Genomic DNA, 19,055 nt, shown 5'->3' with positions numbered 1-19,055 from the left:
ACACATCATAAACCTATACCACACATCATAAACCTATACCACACATCATAAAACCTATACCACACATCATAAACATATACCACACATCATAAACCTATACCACACATCATAAAACCTATACCAGACATCATCAAACCTATAGCACACATCATAAACCTATACCACACATCATAAACCTATACCACACATCATAAACCTATACCACACATCATAAAACCTATACCACACATCATCAAACCTATACCACACATCATAAAACCTATACCACATATCATAAAACCTATACCACACATCATAAAACCTATACCACACATCATAAAACCTATACCACACATCATAAAACCTATACCACACATCATAAACCTATAGCACACATCATAAAACCTATACCACACATCAAACCTATACCACGCATCATCAAACCTATACCACACATCATAAACCTATACCACACATCATAAAACCTATACCACACATCAAACCTATACCACGCATCATCAAACCTATACCACACATCATAAACCTATACCACACATCATAAAACCTATACCACACATCATCAAACCTATACCACACATCATAAACCTATAGCACACATCATAAAACCTATACCACACATCAAACCTATACCACACATCATCAAACCTATACCACACATCATAAAACCTATAGCACACATCATAAACCTATACCACACATCATAAACCTATACCACACATCATAAAACCTATACCACGCATCATAAAACCTATACCACACATCATAAAACCTATACCACACATCATAAAACCTATACCACACATCATCAAACCTATACCACACATCAAACCTATACCACACATCATAAAACCTGTACCACACATCATAAAACCTATACCACACATCATAAAACCTATACCACACATCATAAACCTATACCACACATCATAAAACCTATACCACGCATCATAAAACCTATACCACGCATCATAAAACCTATACCACACATCATAAAACCTATACCACACATCATAAAACATATACCACTCATCATAAAACCTATACCACACATCAAACCTATACCACACATCATAAAACATATACCACACATCATAAAACCTATACCACACATCATCAAACCTATACCACACATCATAAAACCTATACCACGCATCGGAAAACCTATACCACACATCATAAAACCTATACCACACATCACAAAACCTATAGCACACATCATAAAACCTATACCACACATCAAACTTATACCACACATCATCAAACCTATACCACGCATCATAAATCTATACCACGCATCATAAAACCTATACCACACATCAAACCTATACCACACATCATCAAACCTATACCACACATCATAAAACCTATACCACACATCATAAACCTATAGCACACATCAAACCTATACCACACATCATCAAACCTATACCACACATCAAACCTATACCACACATCATAAAACCTATACCACACATCATAAAACCTATACCACACATCATAAACCTATACCACACATCATAAAACCTATACCACACATCATAAAACCTATACCACACATCATCAAACCTATACCACACATCATAAAACCTATACCACACATCATCAAACCTATACCACGCATCATCAAACCTATACCACACATCATAAACCTATACCACACATCATAAAACCTATACCACACATCATCAAACCTATACCACACATCATAAACCTATAGCACACATCATAAAACCTATACCACACATCAAACCTATACCACACATCATCAAACCTATACCACACATCATAAAACCTATAGCACACATCATAAACCTATACCACACATCATAAACCTATACCACACATCATAAAACCTATACCACACATCATAAACATATACCACACATCATAAACCTATACCACACATCATAAACCTATACCACACATCATCAAACCTATACCACACATCATCAAACCTATACCACACATCATAAACCTATAGCACACATCATAAAACCTATACCACACATCAAACCTATACCACACATCATAAAACCTATACCACACATCATAAACCTATACCACACATCATAAAACCTATACCACACATCATAAACATATACCACACATCATAAATCTATACCACACATCATAAAACCTATACCACACATCATAAACATATACCACACATCATAAACCTATACCACACATCATAAACCTATACCACACATCATAAAACCTATACCACACATCATCAAACCTATACCACACATCATAAACCTATAGCACACATCATAAAACCTATACCACACATCAAACCTATACCACATACATCATCAAACCTATACCACACATCAAACCTAAAATCCTATAGCACACATCATAAACCTATACCACACATCATAAACCTATACCACACATCATAAAACCTATACCACACATCATAAACATATACCACACATCATAAACCTATACCACACATCATAAACCTATACCACACATCATCAAACCTATACCACACATCATAAAACCTATACCACACATCATAAACCTATACCACACATCATAAACCTATACCACACATCATAAAACCTATACCACACATCATAAACATATACCACACATCATAAACCTATACCACACATCATAAAATCTATACCAGACATCATCAAACCTATAGCACACATCATAAACCTATACCACACATCATAAACCTATACCACACATCATAAACCTATACCACACATCATAAAACCTATACCACACATCATCAAACCTATACCACACATCATAAAACCTATACCACACATCATAAAACCTATACCACACATCATAAAACCTATACCACACATCATAAAACCTATACCACACATCATAAACCTATAGCACACATCATAAAACCTATACCACACATCAAACCTATACCACGCATCATCAAACCTATACCACACATCATAAACCTATACCACACATCATAAAACCTATACCACACATCAAACCTATACCACGCATCATCAAACCTATACCACACATCATAAACCTATACCACACATCATAAAACCTATACCACACATCATCAAACCTATACCACACATCATAAACCTATAGCACACATCATAAAACCTATACCACACATCAAACCTATACCACACATCATCAAACCTATACCACACATCATCAAACCTATACCACACATCATAAACCTATACCACACATCATAAACCTATACCACACATCATAAATCTATACCACACATCATAAACCTATACCACACATCATAAAACCTATACCACACATCATAAAACCTATACCACACATCATAAACCTATACCACACATCATAAACCTATACCACACATCATAAACCTATACCACACATCATAAACCTATACCACACATCATAAACATATACCACACATCATAAAACCTATACCACACATCATAAACATATACCACACATCATAAACCTATACCACACATCATAAACCTATACCACACATCATAAATCTATACCACACATCATAAACCTATACCACACATCATAAAACCTATACCACACATCATAAAACCTATACCACACATCATAAACCTATACCACACATCATAAACCTATACCACACATCATAAACCTATACCACACATCATAAACCTATACCACACATCATAAACCTATACCACACATCATAAACCTATACCACACATCATAAAACCTATACCACACATCATAAACCTATACCACACATCATAAACCTATACCACACATCATAAACCTATACCACACATCATAAACCTATACCACACATCATAAATCTATACCACACATCATAAACCTATACCACACATCATAAACCTATACCACACATCATAAACCTATACCACACATCATAAACCTATACCACACATCATAAACCTATACCACACATCATCAAACCTATACCACACATCATAAACCTATACCACACATCATAAAACCTATACCACACATCATAAACCTATACCACACATCATAAACCTATACCACACATCATAAACCTATACCACACATCATAAACCTATACCACACATCATAAACCTATACCACACATCATAAATCTATACCACACATCATAAATCTATACCACACATCATCAAACCTATACCACACATCATAAACCTATACCACACATCATCAAACCTATACCACACATCATAAACCTATACCACACATCATAAATCTATACCACACATCGAAAAGTTGTATACAAGCAACTCGATCCAAACCATTCCGCACCTTCTGAAGTTGGAATGGCGTTTCTAGCATAAAGGCTGTAGGAGGCGCTGGAATAATAATAATAAGTAGTATGTCGAATATCTAAGCACCAACTAATATTGCTTTAATTAACGCCAACTTCACATTGTGCCAATATATATATATATACCGGTGCCAATATATCCTTCCAACACCGGGCATCATTCTTTAATTAGCTGGCCATGCCTGTAGCAACTGTGCTCTTCTGGAGACAGACTCACCTCCTCCAATGTAACGTCCTCCCTCCAGTTTCCAACACGGACGTCTGGTCTGTATGTCCTAACGTGAGCCATGGTGGGTGCAGATGCTTGTTATGTTTGTGTACTTATTGTAAATTAGCTAGGTAACTGGCTAGTATTTATCCTCTAGCTCGCCAAGCTCTCCAACCAAAACAACTAGACAAGCTTTGTTGAGTGGTCTCCACGGTAACTGTAATGCGCTGACAGTTCCGCTGTTGTCCACCAGGGGGTGGACTCTTACCGGGAGATCCTGGAGCACCAGCGGTGTTTGACTTGTCTATGTGGTGACTTTACACATTACATTTACAGTAAAAGAGACACAAATAAATCAAAAACACTCAGTGTTCCCTCACCTCCCGTTTAGCAACATTTGGAAGACATGGAAGGTGTCAGGATGAACTATACTTGTTCTCTTTTAAAAGACAGTTGTCAGCAGTGTTGGGGAGTGTGGAACTATGGAATTCAGCAAATAATATGACTACATTTTCCAGTAGCTTGGTCGTAGTTGGACTAAGTAAAAAAATATTGCTGGTGTTACCGGTAGTTAATATATTTTTTTCCATGTAGTGGTGTAGATAACTACTGGAATAACCCACTACTTTTTCTGTAAAAAGAAAGGAAAATATCAGACGTTCCTTATTTTCACTTGAAACATAATTTTAGTTTATCGGCTGAATTACACATTCTGACTCCAGAGTGATCCATTCTTATCATTTGTAGTCTCCGATATTTCATATGATACATTTTTACAAAGTAGTTTGTATATAGTGAACTGCTTTTTCAAAGTAACTTCAGTTAAGTAAACAATATTCTTCTTAAGGGTAGCTTTAGTGTAGCTACTTCTTCTACTGTGGCATAATTGGTAGTTTGGTAAACCACATTTTCAGAGTATCTTCCCCAACACTGGTTGTCAGATATAATCAAAAGCCATACCAGTACTGGACCTTGGTTGTTGACAAGAGAAAACTCATAACAAAAATGTTTGTTTTTTAATAGATTTTTTTCTTATGAACAAAAGTAAATGATTTTCATATTATCAAAATGTCACACAGTTGTAATATAATACATCTACAAGCATAGCTCTGTTATTACTGTTGATCTAAATACTAAATAGAGGGTCTACTGGGAGTAGATGGCACCCTATTCCCCTATATAGTGTAGTTATTTTGGCCAGAGCCTGATAGGGAATAGGGTGCCATTTCAGATTGGCCCTGTGTCTTCTGGGGGAGGGGAGCTGGCTCTGTCTGGTGTGGTCTTGTTTGGTCTGGTCCAGTTCAGCCCGGTTTGGTCCAGTTCCGTCTGGCAATAACAATACAGTGTGAGTGGCAGCAGTGTCTTCTTCGTGGCTGAGAGAGTTAGAACACTGGGACATTCTCGGTCTGAGGCCTTAACGGTCGTTATCAACAAAATGACTCAATAAGGTGCAGAGCGTTCGATTTGCCTGCTGAGGGAGCAAGGTCCACTAAAACCATTGACAACTGCGTGCCGTTTGCAAGGGATCGTTATTGGAATGTTACCTATCTGGTTGTAATATCATCACCTCTTGAAGAGCATAGTCAGATCTACACATTTCAGACTATTCCGTGCAAAACAATTTAGCACACTTAGCTCTATCAGAGTTATACAGCAAGTATCTGCATGTTTTTAATGATCATTAAACATCAATCGATCATGTAATTTCAGCTACGTCGGGGTAGCCTCACGATATCTCTCAATATTGACCACCATTAATTGGATATTTGCGTGATATAATGTAACTATACCTGACAAGTATGAGTGGTTAAGGTTCATTTCCCATCCTTTGTGGGGTCTGGCTGTCAAGCAGCAGAAGGGCCCACATGCCAATGTAACGTTACTGTTAGCTGATACTGTTCACTTTTCTAGCTACCGGTAGAAACTTTGTACATTTGTCTAAACATAGTGGTAAGTAGACCTAGTGTACTTTTTTCTCCAACCAACGTAGGCCTACTTAGCAGACTTAGCTAACATTATCCCGTTTTTAAGAGTGTTTAATCCCAATTGCTGCTGACAGACATGATATTTATGGACCACGTCAAATTGGCTAGCTAGCTAACAACAGATCACAGCAATATGGCAAGTTAACAAGCTAATAACAGATCACAGCAATATGGCTAGTTAACAAGCCAACTTTCAGGGGATAAACTAGTTGGCTAAATCCAAATATTGTTTCATTTGCTTGACATCTATAGTGGTGATGACAGTAGTCCGACTGACAATGTAAAACTCTTTCCAAAACCCTGATCTCTGATGAAGCTAAATGACACGTTGCCTGCTTTAGCTAGCTAGCTACATACTAAATGAATCTGGCTACCTTCACATAGCTGAAAAAACATGATCAATTGATGTTTACCGATTCCTGTAAAACTCTGATGGAGCTAAATGGGGAATAATAGTGAACATTTATTTAACAATCCCTTGAAAACAGCATATAGTTGTCAATGGTTTTAGCAGAGCTGTGGATCTCCTTGCCCCCCCAGCAGCAAAATCAAATTGTATTGTGACATTTTATTGATAACGAACTGTTGTCTCAGAATCACCAAAACCTGTTCTCCTTTATTCTCATTTATCCTAATTTATTTTCCTTTATCCTGGTTTATTCTCCTTTATTCTCATTTTGTCACGACTTCCGCCGAAGTCGGTTCCTCTCCTTGTTCGGGTGGCGTTCGACGGTCGACGTCACTGGTCTTCTAGCCATCGCCGATCCACCTTTAATTTTCCATTTGTTTTGTCTTGTTTTGTTTTCCCACACACCTGGTTTACATTCCCTCATTACGTGACATGTATAGTACCCTGTGTGGAATTGTTTGTTGTAAAATGTGTGTGCATTAGACTGGTTTGCGACAGGTTGGTTTTCCTCATTAAACTGCTCCGGTTGTTACCCAGTTCTGCTCTCCTGCGCCTGACTTCCCTGCAGCCCGTTACGCACCTCTTACACATTTATCCTGGTTTAGTCTCATTTGTTCTGGTTTATTGTCATTTATCCTGGATTTGTGCATCGTTTATTCTCATTTGTCCTGGGTCTTTCTCTTTTATTATCCTTTAATCTCCTTTATTATACTTTAATGTACTTTATTCTCATTTATCCTGGTTTAATCTCCTCTATTATTCTTCTTTGTTCTGGTTTATTCTCCTTTATCCTGGTTTGTTCTCCTTTATTCCCCTTTATCCTGGTTTGTTCTCCTTTGTTATTTTTGGTTGTGGTTTATTCTCCTTTGTCCCGGTATATTTAAGCAATAATACACACTGAGGTGTGGTATATGGCCAATATACCACAGCTAAGGGCTGTTCTTTGCACGATGCAACGAGGAGTGCCTGAATACAGCCCTTAGCCGTGGTATATTGGCCACATACCACAAACCCCTGAGGTGCCTTATTGCTATTATAAACTGGTTACCAACGTAATTAGAGCTGTAAAAATGTATGTTTTGTCATACCCATAGTATACGGTCTGATATACCATGGCTGTCAGCTAATCAGCATTCAGGGCTCGAACCACCCAGTTTATAATCTCATTGATTCTCATTTGTCCTGGTTTATTCTCCTTTATTCTAATTTATTTTGGTTTATTATACTTTATTCTAATGTTATTTTCCTTTATTCCCCATTATTCCCCATTATTATTCTTGTTTATTCTCCTTCATTCTATTTTATTCTCCTTTATTTTTCTTTATCTTGATTTATTTTCCTTTATTATCCTTTAATACATTTTATTATCCTTTATTCTCCTCTACTCTCTTTTATCCTGGTTTATTCCGCTTCATTCTCCTTTATAAACCCAGTGAATCGACCTGAGCCATTAACCGATGCGTTAGAAGAAGAACAGGTCCATTTGGTTTCTACAACCAAGTCAGTGTTGCATCTGATGAGATGGGTGGATGAAGACGGAGAGATGGACGGATCAATTTCTCTGATGATGAGACTCAGCTGTCCCTCTCTAATCCTCCCCCTCTATTTCCCCTCTCCACACACCGGGGTGTCTTGTTTTAGTTCACTGGGGGATGGGGGATACGGTCTTCCTGCCGGATGAAGCTGGAAGAATGGCTCGGTCTGGACGAGCTCTCCCCAGCCTCCGGACCTCGCTGGCGGGCAGGCAGAGTGGAGCAGCGCCCCTTAGCACTTGAGCCTCCTGGTTCTCTTCTGGGAGGCCCCTTCAGCATGAACAGTTCACTGTGAGACAGGGGCTTGGGAGGGTGGGGGAGGGGCTTGGGAGGGGGTGACTGAGGGGTGTTTGTAGGGGAAGGTGAGGGGGCCAGAGGATGTAGAGGTGGAAGGTGGAACTTCGTGAGGCTGGTTGAGTGGCTGGGTCGGGGCCGGCTGTGCCCTGGCTCAGGCCCTCTCTGTTTGGGAGGCAGGGTGGAGCAGCGGCCCTTGGTCCTGGAGTATGCTGAATCTATGAGGGGAGGGCCTCTGGAGAACAGCCTGCTGTCTGCAGCCTTCAGGCTTGCTGGGTGGGTCTTGGCCAGGGGCGTCTCGGGGGAGGCTGTGTCCCCTATTGGGGCAGCTGGAGGGCTGTCTGGGCATGGTGGCTCGTCCTCCTGCTCCAGTGGGGCAGCTCCAGAGACAGGCAGCTCCATGTCAGCTAGGCTCTGGGACGGCTCTGGGTCTGCAGCAAATCAAATCCAACTGTATTTAAGTTACACTGTACAACAACATAGACATATTAACACAAGTGAAGAGAAAAGTAAAGGATAGAAAAAAAGGTGCTATCAAGAACCTAAAAGGGTTCTTTGGCTTTCCCCATAGGAGAACCCTTTGAAGAAACATTTTTGATTCCATGTTGAACCTTTTCTACAGAGAGTTCTACATGGAACCCAAAGGGATTCTACCTGGAACCAAAAAGGGCTCTGAATGGAACCAAACATGATTATCCTATGGAGACAGGAGTAGAACCCTTTTGGAGCCCTTTTTTCCTAAGAGTATAGAATTGAAACCAATGAGTGTTTTAAGAAGATGAAACTAGAAAACATGCTCGTCATAGATACCTGACAGATTCAGCAGGTAACTAGGGGTTAAGGGTCAGGGGTTAGTGTTATTACCTGACAGATTCAGCAGGTAACTAGGGATTAGGGGTCAGGGGTTAGTGTTATTACCTGACAGATTCAGCAGGTAACTAGGGATTAGGGGTCAGGGGTTAGTGTTATTACCTGACAGATTCAGCAGGTAACTAGGGGTTAAGGGTCAGGGTTTAGTGTTATTACCTGACAGATTCAGCAGGTAACTAGGGATTAGGGGTCAGGGGTTAGTGCTATTACCTGACAGACACAGCAGGTAACTAGGGATTAGGGGTCAGGGGATAGTGTTATTACCTGACAGATTCAGCAGGTAACTAGGGATTAGGGGTCAGGGGTTAGTGTTATTACCTGACAGATTCAGCAGGTAACTAGGGATTAGGGGTCAGGGGTTAGTGTTATTACCTGACAGATTCAGCAGGTAACTAGGGGTTAGGGGTCAGGGTTATTACCTGACAGATTCAGCAGGTAACTAGGGGTTAAGGGTCAGGGGTTAGTGTTATTACCTGACAGATACAGCTGGTAACTAGGGATTAGGGGTCAGGGGTTAGTGTTATTACGTGACAGATACAGCTGGTAACTAGGGATTAGGGGTCAGGGGTTAGTGTTATTACCTGACAGATTCAGCAGGTAACTAGGGATTAGGGGTCAGGGGTCAGGGTTATTACCTGACAGATTCAGCAGGTAACTAGGGATTAAGGGTCAGGGTTTAGTGTTATTACCTGACAGATTCAGCAGGTAACTAGGGATTAGGGGTTAGTGTTATTTCCTGACAGATTCAGCAGGTAACTAGGGATTAGGGGTCAGGGTTTAGTGTTATTACCTGACAGATTCAGCAGGTAACTAGGGATTAGGGGTTAGTGTTATTTCCTGACAGATTCAGCAGGTAACTAGGGATTAGGGGTTAGTGTTATTACCTGACAGATTCAGCAGGTAACTAGGGATTAGGGGTCAGGGGTTAGTGTTGTTACCTGACAGATTCAGCAGGTAACTAGGGATTAGGGGTCAGGGGTTAGTGTTATTACCTGACAGATTCAGCAGGTAACTAGGGATTAGGGGTCAGGGGTTAGTGTTATTACCTGACAGATTCAGCAGGTAACTAGGGATTAGGGGTCAGAGGTTAGTGTTATTACCTGACAGATTCAGCAGGTAACTAGGGATTAGGGGTCAGAGGTTAGTGTTATTACCTGACAGATTCAGCAGGTAACTAGGGATTAGGGGTCAGGGGTTAGTGTTATTACCTGACAGATTCAGCAGGTAACTAGGGGTTAGGGGTCAGGGGTTAGTGTTATTACCTGACAGATTCAGCAGGTAACTAGGGATTAGGGGTCAGGGGTTAGTGTTATTACCTGACAGATTCAGCAGGTAACTAGGGATTAGGGGTCAGAGGTTAGTGTTATTACCTGACAGATTCAGCAGGTAACTAGGGATTAGGGGTCAGGGGTTAGTGTTATTACCTGACAGATTCAGCAGGTAACTAGGGATTAGGGGTCAGGGTTATTACCTGACAGATTCAGCAGGTAACTAGGGGTTAGGGGTTAGTGTTATTACCTGACAGATTCAGCAGGTAACTAGGGGTTAAGGGTCAGGGTTATTACCTGACAGATTCAGCAGGTAACTAGGGATTAGGGGTCAGGGGTTAGTGTTATTACCTGACAGATTCAGCAGGTAACTAGGGGTTAGGGGTCAGGGTTATTACCTGACAGATTCAGCAGGTAACTAGGGATTAGGGGTTAGTGTTATTACCTGACAGATTCAGCAGGTAACTAGGGGTTAGGGGTCAGGGTTATTACCTGACAGATTCAGCAGGTAACTAGGGATTAGGGGTCAGGGTTATTACCTGACAGATTCAGCAGGTAACTAGGGGTTAAGGGTCAGGGTTTAATGTTATTACCTGACAGATTCAGCAGGTAACTAGGGGTTAGGGGTCAGGGTTATTACCTGACAGATTCAGCAGGTAACTAGGGGTTAAGGGCCAGGGTTTAATGTTATTACCTGACAGATTCAGCAGGTAACTAGGGGTTAAGGGTCAGGGTTTAGTGTTATTACCTGACAGATTCAGCAGGTAACTAGGGATTAGGGGTCAGTGTTTAGTGTTATTACCTGACAGATTCAGCAGGTAACTAGGGATTAGGGGTTAGTGTTATTACCTGACAGATTCAGCAGGTAACTAGGGGTTAGGGGTCAGGGTTATTACCTGACAGATTCAGCAGGTAACTAGGGATTAGGGGTCAGGGTTATTACCTGACAGATTCAGCAGGTAACTAGGGATTAGGGGTCAGGGTTATTACCTGACAGATTCAGCAGGTAACTAGGGATTAGGGGTCAGAGGTTAGTGTTATTACCTGACAGATTCAGCAGGTAACTAGGGATTAGGGGTCAGGGGTTAGTGTTATTACCTGACAGATTCAGCAGGTAACTAGGGGTTAGGGGTCAGGGGTTAGTGTTATTACCTGACAGATTCAGCAGGTAACTAGGGATTAGGGGTCAGGGGTTAGTGTTATTACCTGACAGATTCAGCAGGTAACTAGGGATTAGGGGTCAGAGGTTAGTGTTATTACCTGACAGATTCAGCAGGTAACTAGGGATTAGGGGTCAGGGGTTAGTGTTATTACCTGACAGATTCAGCAGGTAACTAGGGATTAGGGGTCAGGGTTATTACCTGACAGATTCAGCAGGTAACTAGGGGTTAGGGGTTAGTGTTATTACCTGACAGATTCAGCAGGTAACTAGGGGTTAAGGGTCAGGGTTATTACCTGACAGATTCAGCAGGTAACTAGGGATTAGGGGTCAGGGGTTAGTGTTATTACCTGACAGATTCAGCAGGTAACTAGGGGTTAGGGGTCAGGGTTATTACCTGACAGATTCAGCAGGTAACTAGGGATTAGGGGTTAGTGTTATTACCTGACAGATTCAGCAGGTAACTAGGGGTTAGGGGTCAGGGTTATTACCTGACAGATTCAGCAGGTAACTAGGGATTAGGGGTCAGGGTTATTACCTGACAGATTCAGCAGGTAACTAGGGGTTAAGGGTCAGGGTTTAATGTTATTACCTGACAGATTCAGCAGGTAACTAGGGGTTAGGGGTCAGGGTTATTACCTGACAGATTCAGCAGGTAACTAGGGGTTAAGGGCCAGGGTTTAATGTTATTACCTGACAGATTCAGCAGGTAACTAGGGGTTAAGGGTCAGGGTTTAGTGTTATTACCTGACAGATTCAGCAGGTAACTAGGGATTAGGGGTCAGTGTTTAGTGTTATTACCTGACAGATTCAGCAGGTAACTAGGGATTAGGGGTCAGGGGTCAGGGTTATTACCTGACAGATTCAGCAGGTAACTAGAGATTAGGGGTCAGGGGTTAGTGTTATTACCTGACAGATTCAGCAGGTAACTAGGGATTAGGGGTCAGGGGTCAGGGTTATTACCTGACAGATTCAGCAGGTAACTAGGGATTAGGGGTCAGGGGTCAGGGTTATTACCTGACAGATTCAGCAGGTAACTAGGGATTAGGGGTCAGGGGTTAGTGTTATTACCTGACAGATTCAGCAGGTAACTAGGGGTTAAGGGTCAGGGGTTAGTGTTATTACCTGACAGATTCAGCTGGTCCATAACAGAGTCCAGATCCACAACGGAGACTTCCTCCTGGTCTGGCCCTTCTGCTCCTTCTCTCCCGTCTTCTCCCACTCCTTCACTCTGCTCTTCTGACCCTTCTTCTTTCCCCTCTTCTCCTCTCCCATCTTTTCCCCCTCCTTCGTCTCCTCCTTCTGCTGGGTCAGTGCTATCTGGGCTCTGGGTCTGTCCTGATCTGTCCATCTTCTCCTCCTCCTCCGCCCCCTCTTCTCCCACGGACCCCTCCACCACTATGTCAATGTGTGAGTGTGTGTTATGTGTTTGTGCAGGTTGTCGTGTGGGGGAGCGGTGTGGAAGTCTGGAGCGTAGGGCCTCCTGTTCATCCTGAACAAGGAACTCCATCAGCAACATGTTCTCTTTCCTGACCTGTTCTTTAAGAGAACGAGGAACGTCGGGGATCAACCAGGCCACCAGCATGCTCAGGAACATCGCCAGGTTCTACAACAGAAAGGGTCTACATTAGATCCATTACCATAGGTTCTTCATGAAATACAACAGAAAGGTTCTACATGAAATACAAAAGAAAGGTTCTACATGAAATACAACAGAAAGGTTCTACATTAGATCCAACAGAAAGGTTCTACATTATATCCAACAGAAAGGTTCTACATGAAATACAACAGAAAGGTTCTACATGAAATACAACAGAAAGGTTCTACATTAGATCCAACAGAAAGGTTCTACATTAGATCCAACAGAAAGGTTCTACATTAGATCCAACAGAAAGGTTCTACATTAGATCCAACAGAAAGGTTCTACATTAGATCCAACAGAAAGGTAGATACAACAGATAGGTTGTTTCTTTGTGTTCTGGAACGCAGCCCTGTTTCTTTGTGTTCTGGGACATAGCCCTGTTTCTTTGTGTTCTGGAACGCAGCCCTGTTTCTTTGTGTTCTGGAACGTAGCCCTGTTTCTTTGTGTTCTGGAACGTAGCCCTGTTTCCTTGTGTTCTGGAACGTAGCCCTGTTTCTTTGTGTTCTGGAACGTAGCCCTGTTTCTTTGTGTTCTGGAACGTAGCCCTGTTTCTTTGTGTTCTGGAACGTAGCCCTGTTTCTTTGTGTTCTGGAACGTAGCCCTGTTTCCTTGTGTTCTGGAACGTAGCCCTGTTTCCTTGTGTTCTGGAACGCAGCCCTGTTTCTTTGTGTTCTGGAACGCAGCCCTGTTTCCTTGTGTTCTGGAACGTAGTCCTGTTTCTTTGTGTTCTGGAACGTAGCCCTGTTTCTTTGTGTTCTGGAACGTAGTCCTGTTTCTTTGTGTTCTGGAACGTAGCCCTGTTTCCTTGTGTTCTGGAACGCAGCCCTGTTTCCTTGTGTTCTGGAACGTAGTCCTGTTTCTTTGTGTTCTGGAAAGTAGCCCTGTTTCTTTGTGTTCTGGAACGTAGCCCTGTTTCTTTGTGTTCTGGAACGTAGCCCTGTTTCTTTGTGTTCTGGAACGTAGCCCTGTTTCTTTGTGTTCTGGAACGTAGCCCTGTTTCTTTGTGTTCTTTAGTTCAGTTCTTTCTGTTTGTATGGTTGTGAGGCATTGTTTGTTTGACCATTGCTTGCCTGTGGTTGACCATTGCCTGCCTGTGGTTGACCATTGCCTGCCTGTGGTTGACCATTGCCTGCCTGTGGTTGACCATTGCCTGCCTGTGGTTGACCATTGCCTGCCTGTGGTTGACCATTGCCTGCCTGTGGTTGACCATTGCTTGCCTGTGGTTGACCATTGCCTGCCTGTGGTTGACCATTGCCTGTTGTGGTTGACCATTGCCTGTTGTGGTTGACCATTGCCTGCCTGTGGTTGACCATTGCCTGCCTGTGGTTGACCATTGCCTGCCTGTGGTTGACCATTGCCTGCCTGTGGTTGACCATTGCCTGCCTGTGGTTGACCATTGCTTGCCTGTGGTTGACCATTGCCTGCCTGTGGTTGACCATTGCCTGTTGTGGTTGACCATTGCCTGTTGTGGTTGACCATTGCCTGCCTGTGGTTGACCATTGCCTGCCTGTGGTTGACCATTGCCTGCCTGTGGTTGACCATTGCTTGCCTGTGGTCGACCATTGCCTGCCTGTGGTTGACCATTGCCTGTTGTGGTTGACCATTGCCTGTTGTGGTTGACCATTGCCTGTTGTGGTTGACCATTGCCTGCCTGTGGTTGACCATTGCCTGTTGTGGTTGACCATTGCCTGCCTGTGGTTGACCATTGCCTGCCTGTGGTTGACAATTGCCTGTTGTGGTTGACCATTGCCTGTTGTGGTTGACCATTGCCTGTTGTGTTTGACCATTGCCTTCTGTGAAGGCTTAAAAATCTGCCGTGTTCTGCTCACATTTTTCTCCCAGAGTAATGGATCTACACCCTGTTCTCCCCGAGTAGTGGATCTACACCCTGTTCTCCCAGAGTAGTGAATCTACACCCTGTTCTCCCAGAGTAGTGAATCTACACCCTGTTCTCCCCAAATAGTGAATCTACACCCTGTTCTCCCAGAGTAGTGAATCTACACCCTGTTCTCCCAGAGTAGTGAATCTACACCCTGTTCTCCCAGAGTAGTGAATCTACACCCTGTTCTCCCAGAGTAGTGAATCTACACCCTGTTCTCCTTGAGTAGTGAATCTACACCCTGTTCTCCTCGAGTAGTGAATCTACACCCTGTTCTCCCAGAGTAATGGATCTACACCCTGTTCTCCCAGAGTAGTGGATCTACACCCTGTTCTCCCAGAGTAGTGGATCTACACCCTGTTCTCCCCAAATAGTGAATCTACACCCTGTTCTCCCCGAGTAGTGAATCTACACCCTGTTCTCCCCGAGTAGTGAATCTACACCCTGTTCTCCTCGAGTAGTGAATCTACACCCTGTTCTCCCCAAATAGTGAATCTACACCCTGTTCTCCCCGAGTAGTGAATCTACACCCTGTTCTCCCCGAGTAGTGAATCTACACCCTGTTCTCCCCAAATAGTGAATCTACACCCTGTTCTCCCCAAATAGTGAATCTACACCCTGTTCTCCCCGAGTAGTGAATCTACACCCTGTTCTCCCCGAGTAGTGAATCTACACCCTGTTCTCCTCGAGTAGTGAATCTACACCCTGTTCTCCCCGAGTAGTGAATCTACACCCTGTTCTCCCCGAGTAGTGAATCTACACCCTGTTCTCCCCGAGTAGTGGATCTACACCCTGTTCTCCCCGAGTAGTGAATCTACACCCTGTTCTCCCAGAGTAGTGAATCTACACCCTGTTCTCCCAGAGTAGTGGATCTACACCCTGTTCTCCCAGAGTAGTGGATCTACACCCTGTTCTCCCAGAGTAGTGGATCTACACCCTGTTCTCCCAGAGTAATGGATCTACACCCTGTTCTCCCAGAGTAATGGATCTACACCCTGTTCTCCCAGAGTAATGGATCTACACCCTGTTCTCCCAGAGTAATGGATCTACACCCTGTTCTCCCAGAGTAGTGGATCTACACCCTGTTCTCCCAGAGTAGTGGATCTACACCCTGTTCTCCCAGAGTAGTGGATCTACACCCTGTTCTCCCAGAGTAGTGGATCTACACCCTGTTCTCCCAGAGTAGTGGATCTACACCCTGTTCTCCCAGAGTAGTGGATCTACACCCTGTTCTCCCAGAGTAATGGATCTACACCCTGTTCTCCCAGAGTAGTGGATCTACACCCTGTTCTCCCAGAGTAGTGGATCTACACCCTGTTCTCCCAGAGTAATGGATCTACACCCTGTTCTCCCAGAGTAATGGATCTACACCCTGTTCTCCCAGAGTAATGGATCTACACCCTGTTCTCCCAGAGTAATGGATCTACACCCTGTTCTCCCAGAGTAATGGATCTACACCCTGTTCTCCCAGAGTAATGGATCTACACCCTGTTCTCCCAGAGTAATGGATCTACACCCTGTTCTCCCAGAGTAATGGATCTACACCCTGTTCTCCCAGAGTAGTGGATCTACACCCTGTTCTCCCAGAGTAGTGGATCTACACCCTGTTCTCCCAGAGTAGTGGATCTACACCCTGTTCTCCCAGAGTAGTGGATCTACACCCTGTTCTCCCAGAGTAGTGGATCTACACCCTGTTCTCCTCGAGTAGTGAATCTACACCCTGTTCTCCCCAAATAGTGAATCTACAACCTGTTCTCCCCGAGTAGTGAATCTACACCCTGTTCTCCCCGAGTAGTGAATCTACACCCTGTTCTCCCCAAATAGTGAATCTACACCCTGTTCTCCCCAAATAGTGAATCTACACCCTGTTCTCCCAGAGTAGTGGATCTACACCCTGTTCTCCCAGAGTAGTGGATCTACACCCTGTTCTCCCAGAGTAGTGGATCTACACCCTGTTCTCCCAGAGTAATGGATCTACACCCTGTTCTCCCAGAGTAATGGATCTACACCCTGTTCTCCCAGAGTAATGGATCTACACCCTGTTCTCCCAGAGTAATGGATCTACACCCTGTTCTCCCAGAGTAGTGAATCTACACCCTGTTCTCCCAGAGTAATGGATCTACACCCTGTTCTCCCAGAGTAATGGATCTACACCCTGTTCTCCCAGAGTAGTGGATCTACACCCTGTTCTCCCAGAGTAGTGGATCTACACCCTGTTCTCCCAGAGTAGTGGATCTACACCCTGTTCTCCCAGAGTAGTGGATCTACACCCTGTTCTCCCAGAGTAGTGAATCTACACCCTGTTCTCCCAGAGTAATGGATCTACACCCTGTTCTCCCAGAGTAGTGGATCTACACCCTGTTCTACCAGAGTAGTGGATCTACACCCTGTTCTCCCAGAGTAGTGGATCTACACCCTGTTCTCCCAGAGTAATGGATCTACACCCTGTTCTCCCAGAGTAATGGATCTACACCCTGTTCTCCCAGAGTAATGGATCTACACCCTGTTCTCCCAGAGTAATGGATTTACACCCTGTTCTCCCAGAGTAATGGATCTACACCCTGTTCTCCCAGAGTAGTGAATCTACACCCCGTTCTCCCAGAGTAGTGGATCTACACCCCGTTCTCCCAGAGTAGTGGATCTACACCCCGTTCTCCCAGAGTAATGGATCTACACCCCGTTCTCCCAGAGTAATGGATCTACACCCTGTTCTCCCAGAGTAATGGATCTACACCCTGTTCTCCCAGAGTAATGGATCTACACCCTGTTCTCCCAGAGTAATGGATCTACACCCTGTTCTCCCAGAGTAATGGATCTACACCCTGTTCTCCCAGAGTAATGGATCTACACCCTGTTCTCCCAGAGTAATGGATCTACACCCTGTTCTCCCAGAGTAATGGATCTACACCCTGTTCTCCCAGAGTAATGGATCTACACCCTGTTCTCCCAGAGTAATGGATCTACACCCTGTTCTCCCAGAGTAATGGATCTACACCCTGTTCTCCCAGAGTAATGGATCTACACCCTGTTCTCCCAGAGTAATGGATCTACACCCTGTTCTCCCAGAGTAATGGATCTACACCTGTTCTCCCAGAGTAATGGATCTACACCTGTTCTCCCAGAGTAATGGATCTACACCCTGTTCTCCCAGAGTAATGGATCTACACCCTGTTCTCCCAGAGTAATGGATCTACACCCTGTTCTCCCAGAGTAATTCTCCCAGAGTAATGGATCTACACCCTGTTCTCCCAGAGTAATGGATCTACACCCTGTTCTCCCAGAGTAATGGATCTACACCCTGTTCTCCCAGAGTAATGGATCTACACCCTGTTCTCCCAGAGTAATGGATCTACACCCTGTTCTCCCAGAGTAATGGATCTACACCCTGTTCTCCCAGAGTAATGGATCTACACCCTGTTCTCCCAGAGTAATGGATCTACACCCTGTTCTCCCAGAGTAATGGATCTACACCCTGTTCTCCCAGAGTAATGGATCTACACCCTGTTCTCCCAGAGTAATGGATCTACACCCTGTTCTCC

At 43.5% G+C, this 19,055-nt stretch overlaps 2 protein-coding genes across 3 annotated transcripts in view; both read right to left on the bottom strand.

Annotated features, from left to right (window-relative positions):
- cfap161 (cilia and flagella associated protein 161) overlaps window positions 1-4,690 on the bottom strand; it is a 28,332-nt gene extending 23,642 nt beyond the window's left edge. For both annotated transcript variants that reach the window (XM_052517189.1, XM_052517190.1), the window contains exon 1: window positions 4,488-4,690. In XM_052517189.1, the coding sequence (XP_052373149.1) occupies window positions 4,488-4,559 (72 nt within the window). In that variant the 5' untranslated portion in view covers window positions 4,560-4,690. The remainder of the gene's footprint in view (window positions 1-4,487) is intronic.
- Window positions 4,691-5,460: 770 nt separating this feature from the next.
- Window positions 5,461-19,055, bottom strand: part of LOC118379341 (anoctamin-1) — a 188,661-nt gene continuing 175,066 nt past the window's right edge. The window contains exons 26-27 of the mRNA XM_052517188.1: window positions 13,121-13,601; window positions 5,461-9,129 (exon numbers count right to left, since the gene is read on the bottom strand). Coding sequence (XP_052373148.1) covers window positions 8,510-9,129; window positions 13,121-13,601 — 1,101 coding nt within the window. The 3' untranslated portion in view covers window positions 5,461-8,509. The remainder of the gene's footprint in view (window positions 9,130-13,120; window positions 13,602-19,055) is intronic.

This window comes from Oncorhynchus keta, unplaced genomic scaffold (assembly GCF_023373465.1).
Source record: "Oncorhynchus keta strain PuntledgeMale-10-30-2019 unplaced genomic scaffold, Oket_V2 Un_scaffold_6048_pilon_pilon, whole genome shotgun sequence".
Classification (NCBI taxonomy): domain Eukaryota; kingdom Metazoa; phylum Chordata; class Actinopteri; order Salmoniformes; family Salmonidae; genus Oncorhynchus; species Oncorhynchus keta.
This window is presented reverse-complemented; position numbering and strand designations above follow the sequence as displayed.